We start from the raw sequence: 17,731 nt of genomic DNA on the forward strand, positions 1-17,731 counted from the left end.
CCCCCACATGTACTTATGCTGGCTAACAGATGTAAATCATTCAGCTGCGGTGCTAAAAACTAAAACTCCGAGCACTAAAAAATACTCGGAGGTCACCCGAGCGTGCTCGGAAAATCTCGAGTACCAAGTATATTCGCTCATCACTAATCGTATCCATACCAAAATGGTATCATTAAAACGTCAGCTTCGCACACAAAAAATAAGCCCTCACCCAACCCGAGATCTCAAAAAATGGAGACTCTACGGGTCTTGGAAAATGAAGCAGTTTTTTTTTTTTCAACAAAATTTGGATTTTTTTTCATCATTTAAATAAAAACCAACCTACACGTGTAGTTCTACAAACCTGTAATTACTTGAAGAAACATGGTAAAAAAAATCCAAAAAACAAGTTGTGTAATTGCACTTTTTTTGCAATTTCACCGCACATGGAAGTTTTTGCCGTTTTCAAGTATTCGATATGATAAAACCAATGATGTCGTTCAAAAGTACAACTCGTCCAGTAAAAAAAAAGCACATGGCAATATTGATGAAAAAATAAAAAGGTTACGGCTCTGAGAAGAAGGGGAGCAAAAAACAGAAACACGAAAATGGGCTGTAGAGTGAAAAGGGTTAACAAAGATCACCTACGGTGACGAATAAAAAAAATATATATCCTGAAAAACTTGTAAGGCACATTAATCTCTGCCAGCTGTAAAGTAATAGAAGCATGTTAATTGTAGCAGATGCAGTGATGGCATCCATCATGGCTGCGCATGCACAGACACCACGGCACTGGTGTATGCATGCAGTCAGTGAGGTTATAGTACTGTAACTTACTTGGCTTCATGTCAGCAGTGTAATGACATGTCATACAGAGCCAACAGTTATGCCTTGCCTATTGTTGTCGGCTGCTGTTCACATGATTAAATGTTATTTTTCAAAGGACTCGGTCACCAGGTTTTTGCCACCTAATCTCAGAACAGCATGATGTAGGGACTGAAACACTGTTTCCAGGCGTGTGACTTACTGGGCTGCTTGCTGTAGTTTTGATAAAATTTCAGTTTTATGAGCATTTGATTTTAACTGAAGGACTAATAAAACCTGCTACCATGTAGTGCTCTATATTCATAAGCGCTGTATGATCGCTGTCCACCATTGACTGGCAACTTCCTGCCTATGCACAGTGTACACAGAAACCTGCCAATCAGTGGTGTGTGGGCAGAGTCATACAGGGCTCAGCATTCAGAGAACTGCTAGATCTGCAGCAGATAAAACAGGGACTTTATCAAAACTACAACAAGCATCCCAGTAAGTGACACATCGCTAGAATCAGGATCTTTGCTCCTATATCATGCTATTTTCAGATTGGGTAGCAAAATTCAGGTGATAGAATCCTTATAAGTGTCTAGAACAGCAGCTCCACCATTGTTGATTGAAATAAGAGCAGTAAATTATATTTTGTTCCTATTATCAGGTGTGGAAGGTCAAGAAAGCCTTGAAAATCACATTCCAATGGAAAGGTCTGATGCCAGGGATTAAGGTAAGTGTTAGTTTATGGCTAGTACATAGAATCATATGGCAGCTGCACAGGCCTAGAATCCTTCTGTCTCTTGCATCCAGTGGCTCCACACATCTGTCTTTTTTTTTCTTCCGCAGCGTGGATTATATATGATGTGACTGCGTCATATTTATCCAACTCTACTTGTATTCTGGTGGAAGCATGACATCCTTGACCATGTCGGTCATATGTCCTTAGGCTCTGTGCCGTGCTTTATATGGGTCCCCTAGGGGTTCCCCGAGCCTATAATGTGTGTCTGTGCCCCTGGTTTTATATGGAGGCGTGCAGTTCTTTTCCTTCAGTTCCTTTTGAATCCAATTAGAAAAGTAAAAGTGCTGTGCTCCATCACATGCCGTATTGTGGGGTGTTCTCCCGGGCAGACATTACAAGAAACCTAGCCGTAACAAAGTCACTCACATCCTGCAGCCCTCGGCTCATGTTATCTGAGCAGGAAACCAGTTAGTTTTGTGTTTCCTACATTTTCCATATTCCTCTACATTGTGCAACATTTCATCTTTATCATGTGATTTAGCCTCATTCATTTCTATTAGTGGTTGGAACTACATCTTGCCCATTGTTACCCTCTTGGTATGGAGCTGTACTTTCTGGAACCTTCTTAAAGGGTGTTATTAGCATTTATTTCAGGTTTTGTTTTTTCACAGTTTGGAACATGCAGTGAATCTGAAAAGAAGACTGAAGAGTATGATACCCAGGTATGTATCTTCTTGCCCTGGTACTAGTCTCCTGGTGCCCACCAAGGGCAGGTCCTGAAGACACTGGGGCTTGGGCTGTGGGTGTAGACAGGAGCTCCTGATGGATGGCTTCACAATGCAGTTATACATTGAATTGGCGTATGTTTTTACTTCTATAAAGCTTCCTACCTGGTGGCTCTTCTGTGTTGGGTTGTAAGCCGTGCGCGCCTTGGTTATCCAGCTCCTTACAGGTTGTAGAAACAAAGATGTTATATACATTTTCAGCAATCCTTCATCAAACATTCTTCCTTTTCTTTTTAAGGCCATGAAATACCTGTCATATTTGTTATACCCTCTATGTGTGGGGGGAGCAGTTTATTCACTTCTAAACATCAAGTACAAAAGGTAAGATCCTTGGCTTCTTGTGACACTTCTATTTTGTCTTTTGTTTTCTTTTTCTTCAGTTTATTACACAAAAAGAAGCCCACATTTCTGCAGTTTTACATGTAGAACACAGCCAGTCCTTGAGTTCACAAGATAAATTGACGGGCCTTTCTCTAAATTGTACTCTAATTCTATAATAATGCCCCTTAATATTTGTATTTCCAGCTGGTATTCCTGGCTCATCAACAGCATTGTGAACGGTATGTGACCTCTTTGTGTGTCTCCTTTTCTAAAATCACATTCAACTAATGTGCAACAATGTGCATAAAATAGCTGCAGATTTTAAGAATTTCTTCTATTATTGCCACACTTTTCATGAATGTCAAAACCAAAGGTGTATGTCCAAGGCATAAAATGTGCTGAATTGAAAGTGTATCTATCGGCCGTCTGTGACTGCCTTTTTATTTAAGAAATCAGTGGGACAGCTGCAGAAGGCCAAAAATGTCCCAAATTGTCCCTAATGCTAGGCCTAAGGATCGGACTTTCCAGCAAAACAACGGGTCCAAACTTCTGGGTTGTGGGATCCCATAATGTGGAGCAAGATCCCACAACCCTTCATGGTCTCACTCTAAACTAGCGCATGATTTACAAACCAGATACCGATTGTTAACCCCCTCTTGACAGATGCAGTTTTCACCTTCTTTACCTGGCCAAATTTTGCAGATCTGTCGTGTCCCTTTATGTGGTGAGAACTCCTGAAATCTTCCACATATCCAAGTTATTCCGAGATTGCTTTTTTGTGACACCTTGTACATTACGTTCCTGGTATATTTAAGTCGACATGATTTGTGTTTATAAAAACATTGGAAATTTTATAAAATGGAAAATGTTTTAACTTTAAAACAGGTCAGGTCACATAAAATCGTTAGAGGTTGTCTACTGCTTTAGGATCGATGGCCTATCCTTGGACAGGTCATCAGTGTCAGATCAGTCGGGGTCTGACACCCGGCACCCCACCGATCAGCTGTTATTGGTATCTGCAGCCCTGGCCAGAAGTACTCACTGATGACGCTGCTTCGTCTTCTGGTAGTGGCCGCGGCTTAGTAAGACACATTCACCTCCTATTCAAATCAATAGGAGGCAGATGTGTAGTACTCTACGACGGCCACAGCCAGAAGACGAAGCAGCTTCACAATTGATTACTTCTGGCCGGTGGCTGCAGTTACCGATAACAGCTGATCGGTGGGGTGCCGGGTGTCAGACCCTGACCGATCAGACATTGATGTCCTATCTTTAGGATAATCAATGCTTAAGTTTTTAATACAAACCATTCACAATATGTCTACTTGTTACTGTCTGTACTTTTTTGTTTGTTAGGATGTTAACGCCTTCATGACCTTGGGATTTTCAGTTTGTCCGTGTTCTTTTTTCGCTCCTTTCCAGAGCCATAACTTTTTTATTTTCCGTCAATATGGCCATATGAGGGCTTATTTTTTGTGAAACGAGTTGTACTTTTGAATGACGTCATTGGTTTTACCATGTCGTGTACTAGAAAATGGGGAAAAAATTCCAAGTGCAGTGAAATTGCAAAAAAAGTGCAATCCCATGCGTGTTTTTTTGTTTAGCTTTTTTGCTAGGTTTACTGGATGCTAAAACTGACCTCACATTATGATTTTCCAGGTCATTACAAGTTCATAGACACCAAACATGTCTAGATTATTTTTTATGTAAGTGGTGAAAAAAAAAATCCAAACTTTGCTAAAAAAAAGAACAGCTCCAAAGAGCCCAAAACAGATATTCCTTACAAGTAACCCAATATTGGAAACTATAACCCACAAGTAATTCATCTAGGGGTGTGATGAGCATCATTTAGCCCCAATTTGTTTTTATTTTCACAAGTTTAACAGGACAAAATGGACTTCATAATTTGTTGTGCAATATCTTAAGAGTATGGCAATGCCCCATTTATAGTCCGAAGCTGCTGTCTGGGTTCATGTACACTGGTCTGGGAATTCATCCATGGGTGTAATGATTATTTTGACTATACAGGTGTTTTCCAGAAAAAATAGTGCTCCTTTTAATAATGCAGAAGAAAGAAAGAGTTATTTATTTATATTTTTATGAACAGGTTTTTAGTGTGTGAAAGTAGCAAAACATAAAAAAACTCAAAAAATCCAGTATCTCTGTAATTGTACTGATCCAAACAATAAAGCTTACTACTTATACCGCAGGATGAACAGCGTAAAAACGGGAGAGTCCACTTGGTTATCCAACTGGCACATTTGTAGTTTTTGCATTTCCATGTTTTGAGAGCTATAATCTCTACCTACTTACCACAGACAGAGCTATGTGCTGTATTGAGACTTGTTTTTTTACAGATCACTTACAGTTTTTATTGGTACCATTTTGGGTTACATAACATTTTTTGATCTCTTTCTATTCCCATTTTTAGAAGGCAGCATGAACAAAAAACAGCAGTTCAAGATTGTTATTTTTCTACAGGAAAGAAATATATCTTGGTACCGTGTTAGCCAGTAGGTAGAAAAATATTTAGAATTGAGAGTCCTCAGTGGTTGATACCTTTTAATGGCTAACTGAAAAGATGGAACGTTATTTTTCTACGCAGTGATAAGATAACTTTGTTCTTCAGGGTAGTACAATTACCGCAATATCAGATTTATATTGTTTTGTTATGAGTCTTTTGCACACACACAAACTATATTTTGCAAAAATCATTTGATTCAGCATCGCCATATTCTGAGAGGTGTCAGCTTCTCTATTTTTCTGCCAACAGGGTCATGTGAGGGCTTGGTTTTTGCAGGACGAGATGACCTTTTCAATGATGTAACGTTTATTTACATAGAAATAGTTTCTTTTGGTGGTGCAAAAACTAAACCGCATTTATGTTAGATTCCACGAAACCAGATATGTATGATTATTTTAAAGTTCTTTTTTACAAAAAGAATGTATTTTTATTCACAAAACATTCGTTCTGTAATTTTTTTTTTTGTCCCTCCCATTTTTTGTTTTGTGTTGGTATAGATATATATATTTTAGCTATTAAACCTATTCTACACCTGGGTGGCAAGCATTTTTATTGGTACATTTCCAGCACCATTTTTTTTAAACCACTGTGTCTGTGGATTCACATATGTGTCTTCAATTAAATGCTGTCTGATAGTACAGTATGCACACGTGCTGACTCCTGTGCTATTTTATTAAAATAATGTACTATAATGTCAACATAGCAGTGCCCCCACCCATCCTGGTACATGCCCCCCCCCCCATTCTGGTATATGTCCCCCTCCCATCCTGGTATATGCCCCCTTCCATATATATATATCTACTATATAATTGTCTAAGGGTCACTTCCGTCTGTCTTTCTGTCTGTCACAGATATTCATTGGTCGCGGCCTCTGTCTATCATGGAAATCCAAGTCGCTGATTGGTCTCGCCAGCTGCCTGTCATGGCTGCCGCGACCAATCAGTGACAGCCACAGTCCGATTAGTCCCTCTCTACTCCCCTGCAGTCAGTGCCCGGCGCCTGCTCCTGCTCCATACTCCCCGCAGTCAGTGCCCGCTCCATACTCATCTCCAGTCACCGCTCACACAGGGTTAATGCCAGCGGTAACGGACCCCGTTATGCCGCGGGTAACTTACTCCGTTACCGCTGCTATTAACCCTGTGTGACCAAGTTTTTACTATTGATGATGCATATGCAGCATCAATAGTGAAAAGATGTAATGTTACAAATAATAATAATTTAAAAAAAAAAGTTATTCTCACCCTACGACGTGCGCGGTGTCCTCAGCAGTGTAAGCGGCAGGCTCCGGTGCCGAGGATGCTATGCGAGAAGGACCTTCTATGACGTCGCGGTTATGTGACCGCGACGTCATCACAGGTCCTGCGCTCGTACCAATTCTGGGACCGGAAGCTGCTGCATGCACCGCACACAGGCGACAGGACTACAAGGGGCCCCTCGGAAGGTGAGTATATGTTTATTTTTTATTTTAAGTCTTTTTTTAACCTGTTACATACGTGTCTGGGCAATATACTACGTGGCTGGGCAATATACTACGTGACTGGGCAATATACTACGTGGCTGTGCAATATACTACGTGACTGGGCAATATACTACGTGGCTGGGCAATATACTACGTGGCTGGGCAATATACTACGTGGGCTGTGCAATATACTACGTGGACATGCATATTCTAGAATACCCAATGCGTTAGAATCGGGCCACCATCTAGTGTATGTATATATATATATATATATATATATATATATATATATATATATATTATTCTCAAGCTTGAGAAAGGATACCATATCCGAAACGTTGCCACGCCGTTCAGGCATTAAAGCCCATTTTTTGTGCTGTTTTCCTCTTTTATTACTGGACGCCATTTGAACATTGGTTTGGAAAAGCGCTGCACGGCAGTTGTGGTAATACTGGATGCTGTTCCTATTTTGACTATATATAATATATATACACACACACCCATCCTACCTGCGCTGCTGTTGATCTATCCCTGCATCCTTAGATGGTTGTATACACACACACACACAAAAAAACCCCACTCCTACTCACCTTTCGCCCATTCTCCTGCAGCGCTTTGCGTTATTTAAATAAAGTGTCACCGGAGTCAGTGTGTGTACATAAGGCACTATCTGGTCCTATTTTGTTGAAGATACTGTGTGCAAATTTGTCCTTAACAAAAAGAATGATCTCTGGCACCATGCTCCTCCATCCTCATCCTCCTCCCTGTTCCCGCTCCATGTGTCGGCCACACACTGCAGGCGCAGTCTATACATGTGTGGACAGAAGGATGCATCCAGCATTATATTATAGATATAACTGGGGTTAACAGGCATCTTGTGAGTGTTAAACTAACAGGGCCAACGCGCTGTAGTACATAAATATTGCAGGGTATTACATCGGTGATCAGACAAGTGAAGGCAAAAGTCCCATAGAAGGATTAAGTAAAGAAAAAAAAATTACAAAAAAAGTTAACAAAAATTGTAAAATATTTTAAAAAATTTTTTTTAAAAATTCTTTTAACTTTTTTCTTTCATTTTTTTTTACTTAGTCCTTCTATGGGACTTTAGCTTTCGCTTGTCTGATCACTGGTGTAATGCCCTGCAATATTTATGTATCACAGCGTGTTGGTCCTGTTTAACACTCACAAGATGCCAATTAGACTCTGCCATAAGCATGGTGTAAGAGGCCACCATGTGGCAAACCTGGAAGCCATTTTTTGACTTACAATTCCGCAATTGCGTCATGTGAAGGTGGGCGATATGGTGAGAGGGAGCCCTATCAATTCACAACCTTCTAAATGCTTTTGACGCAGTTGATGACAGCATCTATAAAGCTAAAAGGCCAGGCATGGTGCTGGCCCCAGTCCTGCGGGTACTTCAGTAGGTTGGGTGTCAGACCAGTCCCTGCCTGTACAGTCATCGTTTCGTACCTGTAGTTTGTATTGTGGTGACACCTTTATAAATAGGACGTACTTGTGTGTACAATGTCTGCTAGGGATAGTATCATTAGAGCTGTTCCTGTAATTGCTTAGTAAAGGATGCAGCATCCCTGGTCTAGTTAAAGAGCAAGATTTTGAAAAAATAAAATGAGATGGCCATGAAGGGTTGTGGGATCTCGTTTTTCATACTGGTATGCCATAATCCAGGAGTTTAGACCTAATTTTTGCTATAGCCTGGCATTAGGAATACTTCAGAACATTTTTGCTTCTAACTATTTTCTTAAAAAGTGCAACCACAAAAAGGTGATAGATACTCTTTAAGATATATTCATATTATTGATGCCGCCATGTACAGCAGCCGTGAGGTGAAGGCTGATCTACGGTAACTAGTAAGATGCTCCAAATATTTTGTGCTATGTAAATATAGGGCTATCCATGTATCTTATAGTCATAGAAATAAATCATACCTAAAGTGTTTTCATTTACAATACATTTCTGAAGACATACCGTATTCATCTGCCTAATTTTTGCAGAATTTTTAGATTCTAAAACGCACGTGATTTTGCCTCCAATACGCTTTTTCTACTCTTTTTTTGTTTTTACCCCCTACGATTTAGGCTGTGTCTTGTCTGCTGCCTGTAACCTCTGTAGATCTGACATGTATGCAGCTTGGAGAAGTCATTTGGCATATACAGTATTTTTCAAACCATTTAAATACGGTATGTTTGTTTTTTTCCAGGTGTTTATGCCTTTGGATTCCTTTTCATGTTGCCTCAGTTATTTGTCAATTATAAGGTAATGATAATATTTCTGTGTATATGTATGGCTGATCTTGTTTTCTAATGGTGAATGGTACATCTTTGCAAATGTTTGTGTTCTTATTTTTTCTCATTTGCAGATGAAATCTGTAGCACATTTACCATGGAAAGCGTTTACATATAAAGTGAGTAGCATAATTGTGAAATATAACCTTTTGTATGAATGCAATCCTATTGTGAATAGTATTGATCCACATCAGAAGGTGGTTTGGAGAATGAAAGGTTTGTATGGCCATTGCCTCATGATCAATCAGCTAGGCTGGGGTTCAGAGTAGGAAAGTCATTGTATAATACTCCATCTGCTATGGTGTCCTAGTAGTGAAAGTTCCTAGTTCTCTTACCCTGCACTCATTGCTCCTGCTGGGATTTACAGACTACTACTTATCTACACCCACCTCCCCCAAAAAAGTTCAATCAAGGGAATATAACTGTGAGCTGTGACTACGCACAGGTTAGTTTGTAGTCTGTAACAATGGAGATATATAGTTTTGCACAGGAGCTGTAGACACAAAACCATACTTTTTAAACGTGGATATTTGCAATGTTGCTTAATTTGTCATATTAATGCATTTGGTACATGCAAAAAAATGGTTGCAACAGGTGAACACCCATCAAAGTTTCCATTTCGGGTTGCTTTTACAGTTTTAACCCTATAGTGGCTATAAATATTGTTTTTGTTTTTTACTTTAACAGGCATTCAACACATTTATTGATGACATCTTTGCCTTTATCATAACCATGCCAACATCACACAGACTAGCATGTTTTAGAGATGATGTGGTCTTTCTTATTTATTTGTACCAAAGATGGTAAGTTCATGGAAATTGTACTTGCTTAAGTTTATTTAAATCCCTTTAACTAATCTATGGGCAGCAGGGGGGCTTGAAATATACTACAGAGGTAAGGAATGGGTGGTAATAGTTTTTTTTTTTTTTTTTTTTCGGGGGGGGGGGGTATAATCGCTATTTTAACATATTTTAGAAATGTTGGCCAGAAAGTGACCAAAAGCTTTAACACATCCCTGCTAGAGCTGATATGTATATAATCCATATGGGATAATACTGTAACTGGATAATCGGGGTCCCGAGTTTCCCAATTCCTCCTCAATTGAAGGTTTAGTAGAGTAACTTTTGAGGATGGTGGTCAGTCGTGTCCACAGTCCATATACATTTATGCCACAAAGATATCTGTAGCACCACTTACCGCTGTGGGTGTCATTGTGAACAAGGTGCCGGAGAACCCCACATTTCACCATTTACTCCGTAACGGATGAAATTTGCAGCACAATTGGGTATGTTGGGAACTCAAACCCTCAGATCATGTCAATGAATGTTGCGGATATTTTTCTGTGCACTATGCTGGCTCTGTGAAGTGTAATGGATTTTCTGGCAGCAAATCCACTGTGTTTTTCCACTGTTGGATATTTGCCCATTGGTGCTTTCACACTACGCTTTGACCTACATTTGTTTGTCCCATCGGGGCTTACGTCCGAAACCCCACAAAATAGGATACGCCTAATGGAGGCAGACACTCACATGCAGTCTACTACGTCTGAGTGCCCACCTTCAGTATACGTCCGAAAATGATGCACCACATGGCACACGTTGACTCTTAGGGCCCATTATAGTTAAAGGCACCGTCGGCACCGACACCCGAATCCCGTTTTGCGGGAGGTTTTGGACATAAACCCCGACTGGACCAATGAACGTCCCGAAGAACGCAGTGTGAAAGGCCTCTAAGTCTGAAAACATCTTGCTGTCAATCTGTACAACTGCAGCATGTATCACCTTTCTGCAGATGGAGGCATCGGTCCATTCATTTTGCCAGTACATGGTCCTAAATACATATATAGTTTGCTTCAGTGACACATGTGGCGGCAATGCCATCACTGTATAATGTCAGCTAACAGTCTGCTGCAACAGCCCAGAAGTAGCTCTGATCTGAGCTGTTTAACCCTTATAAGCATGTTTTGGTTAGAGCTGGAGTCTTTAATCAGATTCATAAGCTAAAAAGCATTGTCCTGACGATGTGAACCGCGGTAATTGTTTTCTTTTTTCTCTCTTGTCCAGGCTTTATCCTGTGGATAAGACTAGAGTAAATGAATATGGTGAATCGTATGAAGAAAAACCAAAACGCAAGCCACACATAAACTAGATTTCATTGATATGGACTACCGTATCTCTTACTTGAAAGATATGGTGTGCATTGAAGAAAATGGTGAAATTATCAATGAGTATTTTGAATGCTGTGGCAAACTTATCTGGGCATTGTAATGTCCATGTTGCCAAAATCCAAAAATGTGTTTCTTTAAAAAAAAAAAGTTTCCCACAGCTTTCTTTTCACTTTGTCTTTATTTTATACCAGACAAAATGGAGTTACCACAGTAGACGTTCCATTACCAGGACTGCTTTCTATGCAGAGACTATGTGCATTCCTCAATATTTGGGACTTTAGTACACTTGGGCCCTGCCTGACTGTATATATTAGATAAAGTAATGTTCCATAAGAGTAACATAAGGTAGCAAACGACGCCGTCAACCTTCTGATGTTTTTACTCATGTATGAAACATTGCCGGAGCTAAACCTGAAAAGAACCAATAGTTACATCAAGAAATGAACACCAGGGGCCCAAGCTTGAAGTGATATGCATTTATTATGGATCTTTGCAATATTCCTGGAACAGCGTGCAGCGGTCCAGAATGTCTTTTCTTCATAAGCATGTTTTGACTGGCGCAGCATGTTTTGGGATATGTCTTGATTAATGTCAAATTTGAGTAGTTGTGATTTACCATTCTTTTACTTGAAAGGGGGATTTTTTTTTATGTTTTTGTGTTTTTTGTTTTTCTGTTTTGTTAAAAAAAAAATCTAAGCTGACTGGACTATAAAGTGATGTAAATCTAGGCCTGTAAAGTTACATGGCAGACTTCATTAGGTGCAGCCGCAGTGCTAATTTCCATGTGTTTGAAGACGACGTAGAAGGTTGGATCGTTCTCTGCATGGTTGTACTGCTGGCAAATGACTGCAGTAATGCACTGATGTCTTACTTTATCAGCCACAATGCTGCTATCCCAATACAAATGCCAGTCTGTTTCTGACCAAAATTCCAATACAAGCAGATTCCACACTGTAGTCAATCAATTTACGGTATTTCTTTGTCACCACTAAATATTCTGTGAGAATATAGGCAATTCCCTTTTTTGTGTCAGTTACAATCTGTTCTTAGTTTTTAATGTTCTGACAAATTGTTACTATTGAACAAAAATATAACAATATGCTTGAATGTGTGTTTTGTATAAAATCTATAGCCTTGTTCATTTTCACTCTTGTACATAAAGGGAAAAAACGCTTAACACTGAAGCTTCCCATGTGTCAGTCTCCTAATTTTCTGTTTTCATGAATGATCAAATCCTCCGTACAATCATTGCATAGTATCTGTATAAATCAGATTTCATCTTTCACTTTCTTTACGCAAGTCATTTCCACTTTTTCAGGCACTGGAATTTCTTGTCTGATGTTATTAAAGGGACTTGTAAGGGGACTTATATGTGATGGTTTGCCACTCAACCCCTTCACAACATCCGCCATGCAATGTACGGCACAGCGGGAACATGTTATCGAGCACGTTATACATTGTAGCTAACACAATGCAGTAACACCCATGATCTGTGCTAGCACCAATTGTGGGTTTCTCCTTCGCCTCATTGGGTGACACAGACCATGGTGTATGCTGTTGCCACCAGGAGGCTGACACTAAGTATTACAAAGAAAGTTAGCTCCTCCCCTGTAGCATACAGGGCCTATTCCCAGATATTTAGCCCGGTCCCATCCTACGTGATTAACCCTTTGGATGTACAGAGGCCCACCTCGTGGCATCCGAGCAACCCCCACTGCACCACCACTGTTAAAGCAAATGTTACAAGGAGGCGGACAGTACCTCTCCACCTCCCTACTAAAGGAATGATAGATGGAGGTTTTTCTTTTTATCCCTGCACCATCTAAACAGCGACAACAGAGGATCTTTTCTACTTTTCTGACCTGAATAAAGCTGCGTACTCTGCCTTCCGGCAGCTTCTTGTGGGTAAGTTAAAGGGCTGGAGCGCTCTGCACAACCGACGGATCCGCGCTTTTTTTGCAGCGGGGGAATCGCTTTTCTTCTCCTGCTCGGCGCTGGCCAGCGCCAAGAATTTAGCCCCTGGCTTCGATTTTGTGTAGGCCGCAGCCTGCGCTATGCCGCGCTTCCATTACTCTAACCCCCATATTAAGGTGCTTGTCGTTCAGGATGAGAGCACTCGAACGCATATTCTCGGCGGTCATCTTCATTCTCCTGCCACTTCCAGCTTAGCGAGTGAGATCGAGCTGACTGTGACCTGAGCGTAAGTGTGAATGGCGGTAAGTGTGACTTGTGATTCAGTGACTTTGGATTCAGGGACTTTCCAAGGGAGGAATTACTGAATTGCTGTCTGTATTTTATTAATACTTTGCATTTGCTTTTTTTTTAATTTAACGGTTCTGTCTGGTGCAATCCCCATTAGGAAATGTGCTCCACTATTGTTAATGCCATCCAGTGCACATCTTGCCACATGTATGCAGTCCTTGATCAGCCGGTCGAGGGTGCATACTGCTGTGCGAGATGTGAGCACGTTGTGCATTTGGAAGCCCTGATTCTGTATCTAAATGTGCAGCTGGCAACACTGAGATCCATTGACAACATGGAAAGGAGTCTTCTGCTCACTGAACAGACGCTCAATGGGATAGATGAGGTGGGGGATGGTAGGATGAAGCTGCAGGACGGTGAAGTAGCAAGCTGGGTGACAGAAGGCCGGGTAGAGGGAAGAGTGCCAGGGAGGCTAGTCCTGATCTGGCACACCCCAATAAGTTTGCTAAGTTGGCAGATGAGGGGGGTGCCATTACAGGGGTAGCACTGCTGCAGCCAGGCATGTCCTCTGAAAGCCGGAGGAGTGACTGCTCCAGTAAGGAGGGAAATAGGAGAGCAGGGCGGACCAGACAGGTCAATTATTAAAGGAACAGATAGGGAAATCTGTCACAAAGACAGGGATTGTCGAACATTGTGCTTGCCTACCTGGCGCTTGAGTCCGACACATCGCTGATCGGGTTTACAGATTACTGGGAGGGGCTGGTGAGGACCCAGCGGTCATAGTGCACATTGGCACAAATGACAAAGTTAGAGGTATGTGGAAGGTCCTTAAAGATGATTTCAGGGAATTAGGCTGCAAGCTGAAAGCAAGGACCTCCAACGTAGTATTTTCTGAAATACTGCCTGTACCACGTGCCACGCCAGAGAGGCCATGGGAGATTAGGGAGGTTAATAAGTGGCTCAAGAATTGGTGTAGGAAGGAGGGGTTTGGGTTCCTGCAGAACTGGGCCGACTTCTCAGTTGGCTACAGGCTCTACGCTAGGGACGGGCTGCACCTCAATGGGGAGGGAAAAATAATAAATTACTGATAGGGATTTTGTTATAAATCTCCAAAAATAATGGAAGCAATGGAGAATATCCTCGTAAAGCAAATAGATGAAGCTGCGACTCAAGGGGAAGTCATTATTATGGGGGACTTCAACTACCCTGAAATAGATTGGGAAACAGAAACCTGCAGTTCCAGCAAAGGTAAACGGTTTTTGACAACTATGAGAGACAATTACCTTTCACAACTGGTTCAGGACCCAACAAGAAGGGGGGCACTGCTAGACCTAATAATAACCAACAGGCCAGACCGCATATCAAATATAAGGGTTGGGGGTCACTTGGGGAATAGTGATCACAAAATAATAAGTTTTCATGTATCCTTTAATAAGATGTGTAGTAGAGGGGATACAAGGACATTAAACTTCAGGAGGGCAAATTTCCAACGGATGAGAGAGGATCTTGGTGCAATTAACTGGGACGATATCCTGAGACATAAAAATACACAAAGAAAATGGGAGACATTTATTAGCATCCTGGATAGGACCTGTGCACAGTATATACCGTATGGGAATAAACATACTAGGTATAAGAGGAAACCAATATGGCTAAATAGAGCTGTAAGGGGCGCAATAAGTGACAAAAAGAAAGCATTTAGAGAATTAAAGGAAGTAGGTAGTGATGAGGCATTAAATACAAAAAATTAAATTCTGTAAAAAGCAAATCAAGGCAGCAAAGATTGAGACAGAGAGACCCATTGCCAGGGAGAGTAAAATAATCCCAAAATATTATTTAACTACGTAAATAGTAAGAAAGTAAAAAATGCTAATGTTGGGCCCCTTAAAAATAGTCTGGGTGAAATGGTGGATGAGGATGAGGAAAAAGCCAATATGCTAAATGACTTTTTTTTCATCAGTATTTACACAAGAAAATCCCATGGCAGACAAAATGACTAGTGATAAAAAATTCCCCATTAAATGTCACCTGCTTAACCCAGCAGGAAGTACGTCGGCGTCTAAAAATCACTAAAATTGACAAATCTCCGGGCCCGGATGGGATACACCCCCGAGTACTGCAGGAACTATGTACAGTCATTGATAGACCATTATTTTTAATCTTTAAAGACTCCATAATAACAGGGTCTGTACCACAGGACTGGCAAATAGCAAATGTGGTGCCAATATTCAAAAAGGGGACAAAAACTGAACTACGTAATTATAGGCCAGTAAGCTTAACCTCTACTGTGGGTAAAATCCTGGAGGGCATTCTAAGGGATGCTATACTGGAGTATCTCAAGACCCAGTGTCAGCACGGGTTTACTAGGGGACCGTTCATGTCAGACTAATCTGATCAGCTTCTATGAAGAGGTAAGTTCCGGACTGGACCAAGGGAACCCAGTGGATGTAGTGTATATGGACTTTTCAAAAGCTGTTGATACATAAAATGAGAATAATGGGGATAGGGGAAAATATGTGTAAGTGGGTTAAGAGCTGGCTCAGGGATAGGAAACAAAGGGTGGTTATTAATGGAGCACACTCGGACTGGGTTGCGGTTAGCAGTGGGGTACCACAGGGGTCAGTACTGGGCCCTCTTTTTAACATATTTATTAATGACCTTGTAAGGGGCACTCAGAGCAGAATTTCAATATTTGCAGTTTATTATTATTATTTATTGTTATAGCGCCATTTATTCCATGGCGCTTTACATGTGAGGAGGGGTATACATAAAAACAAGTACAATAATCTTAAACAATACAAGTCATAACTGGTACAGGAGGAATGAGGACCCTGCCCGCGAAGGCTCACAATCTACAAGGGATGGGTGAGAATACAGTAGGTGAGGGTAGAGATGGTCATGCAGCGGTTTGGTCGATCGGTGGTTACTGCAGGTTGTAGGCTTGTCGGAAGAGGTGGGTCTTCAGGTTCTTTTTGAAGGTTTCGATGGTAGGCGAGAGTCTGATGTGTTGTGGTAGAGGGTTCCAGAGTAGGGGTGATACGCGAGAGAAATCTTGTATACGATTGTGGGAAGAGGAGATAAGAGGGGAGTAGAGTAGGAGATCTTGTGATGATCGGAGGTTGCGGGTAGGTAAGTACCGGGAGACGAGGTCACAGATGTATGGAGGAGACAGGTTGTGGATGGCTTTGTACGTCATGGTTAGGGTTTTGTAGTGGAGTCTCTGGGCAATGGGGAGCCAGTGAAGGGATTGACAGAGGGGAGAGGCCGGGGAATAGCGGGGGGACAGGTGGATTAGTCGGGCAGCAGAGTTTAGAATAGATTGGAGGGGTGCGAGAGTGTTAGAGGGGAGGCCACAGAGCAGGAGGTTGCAGTAGTCAAGGCGAGAGATGATGAGGGCATGGACTAGGGTTTTTGCAGATTCATGGTTGAGGAATGAACGGATTCGTGAAATATTTTTGAGTTGAAGTCGGCAGGAAGGAAAGGGCTTGGATATGTGGTTTGAAGGAGAGATCAGCGTCAAGGATTACCCTGAGGCAGCGAGCTTGTGGGACTGGGGAGAGTGGGCAGCCATTTACTGTAATGGATAGGTTCGTTGGGGGGGTCGCGTGAGATGGGGGAAAGATGATGAATTCTGTTTTGTCCATGTTAAGTTTCAGAAATCTAGCGGAGAAGAAGGATGAAATAGTGGACAGACATTGAGGGATTCTGGTTAGAAGGGAGGTGATATCTGGTCCAGAGATGTAGATCTGTGTGTCGTCAGCATAGAGGTGATACTGAAAGCCGTGAGATTGTATGAGCTGTCCCAGGCCAAAGGTGTAAATGGAGAAGAGCAAGGGTCCAAGGACTGAACCTTGTGGGACTCCGACAGATAGAGGGCGAGGTGAGGAGGTGGTGTGTGAGTGGGAGACGCTGAATGTCCGGTCTGTTAGGTATGATGAGATCCAGGATAGGGCCAAGTCTGCGATGCCAAGGGATGAGAGGGTTTGTAATAATAGGGAATGGTCCACTGTCAAAGGCAGCCGACAGGTCGAGGAGGAGGACAGAGTAGTGTCGCTTGCTCTTGGCGGTTAAGAGGTCATTGGTGACTTTAGTTAGGGCAGTTTCGGTGGAATGGTGTGACCGGAAGCCAGATTGTAGGCGGTCAAAGAGGGAGCAAGAAGAGAGATGGGAGGACAGTTCAAGGTAAATGTGTTGTTCCAGTAGTTTGGAGGCATAGGGGAGAAGTGATATAGGGCGATAGCTAGATACAGAGGATGGGTCAAGAGAGGGCTTTTTGAGGATAGGTGTGATGGAGGCATGTTTAAAGCTTGAGGGGAAAACACCAGTTGTTAGTGATAGGTTGAAGAGATGGGTTAGGGTTGGGATGAAGATTGTGGTGAGGTTTGGGATGAGGTGGGATGGGAGCGGGTCAAGTGCACAGGTGGTGAGATGCGATCTTGAGA

At 41.8% G+C, this 17,731-nt stretch overlaps 1 protein-coding gene across 2 annotated transcripts in view; it reads left to right on the forward strand.

Annotated features, from left to right (window-relative positions):
- CLPTM1L (CLPTM1 like) overlaps positions 1-12,271 on the forward strand; it is a 96,696-nt gene extending 84,425 nt beyond the window's left edge. For both annotated transcript variants that reach the window (XM_069730360.1, XM_069730361.1), the window contains exons 11-18: positions 1,454-1,519; positions 2,200-2,250; positions 2,552-2,634; positions 2,839-2,873; positions 8,836-8,891; positions 8,995-9,039; positions 9,608-9,723; positions 10,984-12,271. In XM_069730360.1, coding sequence (XP_069586461.1) covers positions 1,454-1,519; positions 2,200-2,250; positions 2,552-2,634; positions 2,839-2,873; positions 8,836-8,891; positions 8,995-9,039; positions 9,608-9,723; positions 10,984-11,068 — 537 coding nt within the window. In that variant the 3' untranslated portion in view covers positions 11,069-12,271. The remainder of the gene's footprint in view (positions 1-1,453; positions 1,520-2,199; positions 2,251-2,551; positions 2,635-2,838; positions 2,874-8,835; positions 8,892-8,994; positions 9,040-9,607; positions 9,724-10,983) is intronic.
- Positions 12,272-17,731: the final 5,460 nt, after the last annotated feature.

The sequence above is a fragment of the Ranitomeya imitator genome, chromosome 6 (assembly GCF_032444005.1).
Source record: "Ranitomeya imitator isolate aRanImi1 chromosome 6, aRanImi1.pri, whole genome shotgun sequence".
NCBI classification, from domain to species: domain Eukaryota; kingdom Metazoa; phylum Chordata; class Amphibia; order Anura; family Dendrobatidae; genus Ranitomeya; species Ranitomeya imitator.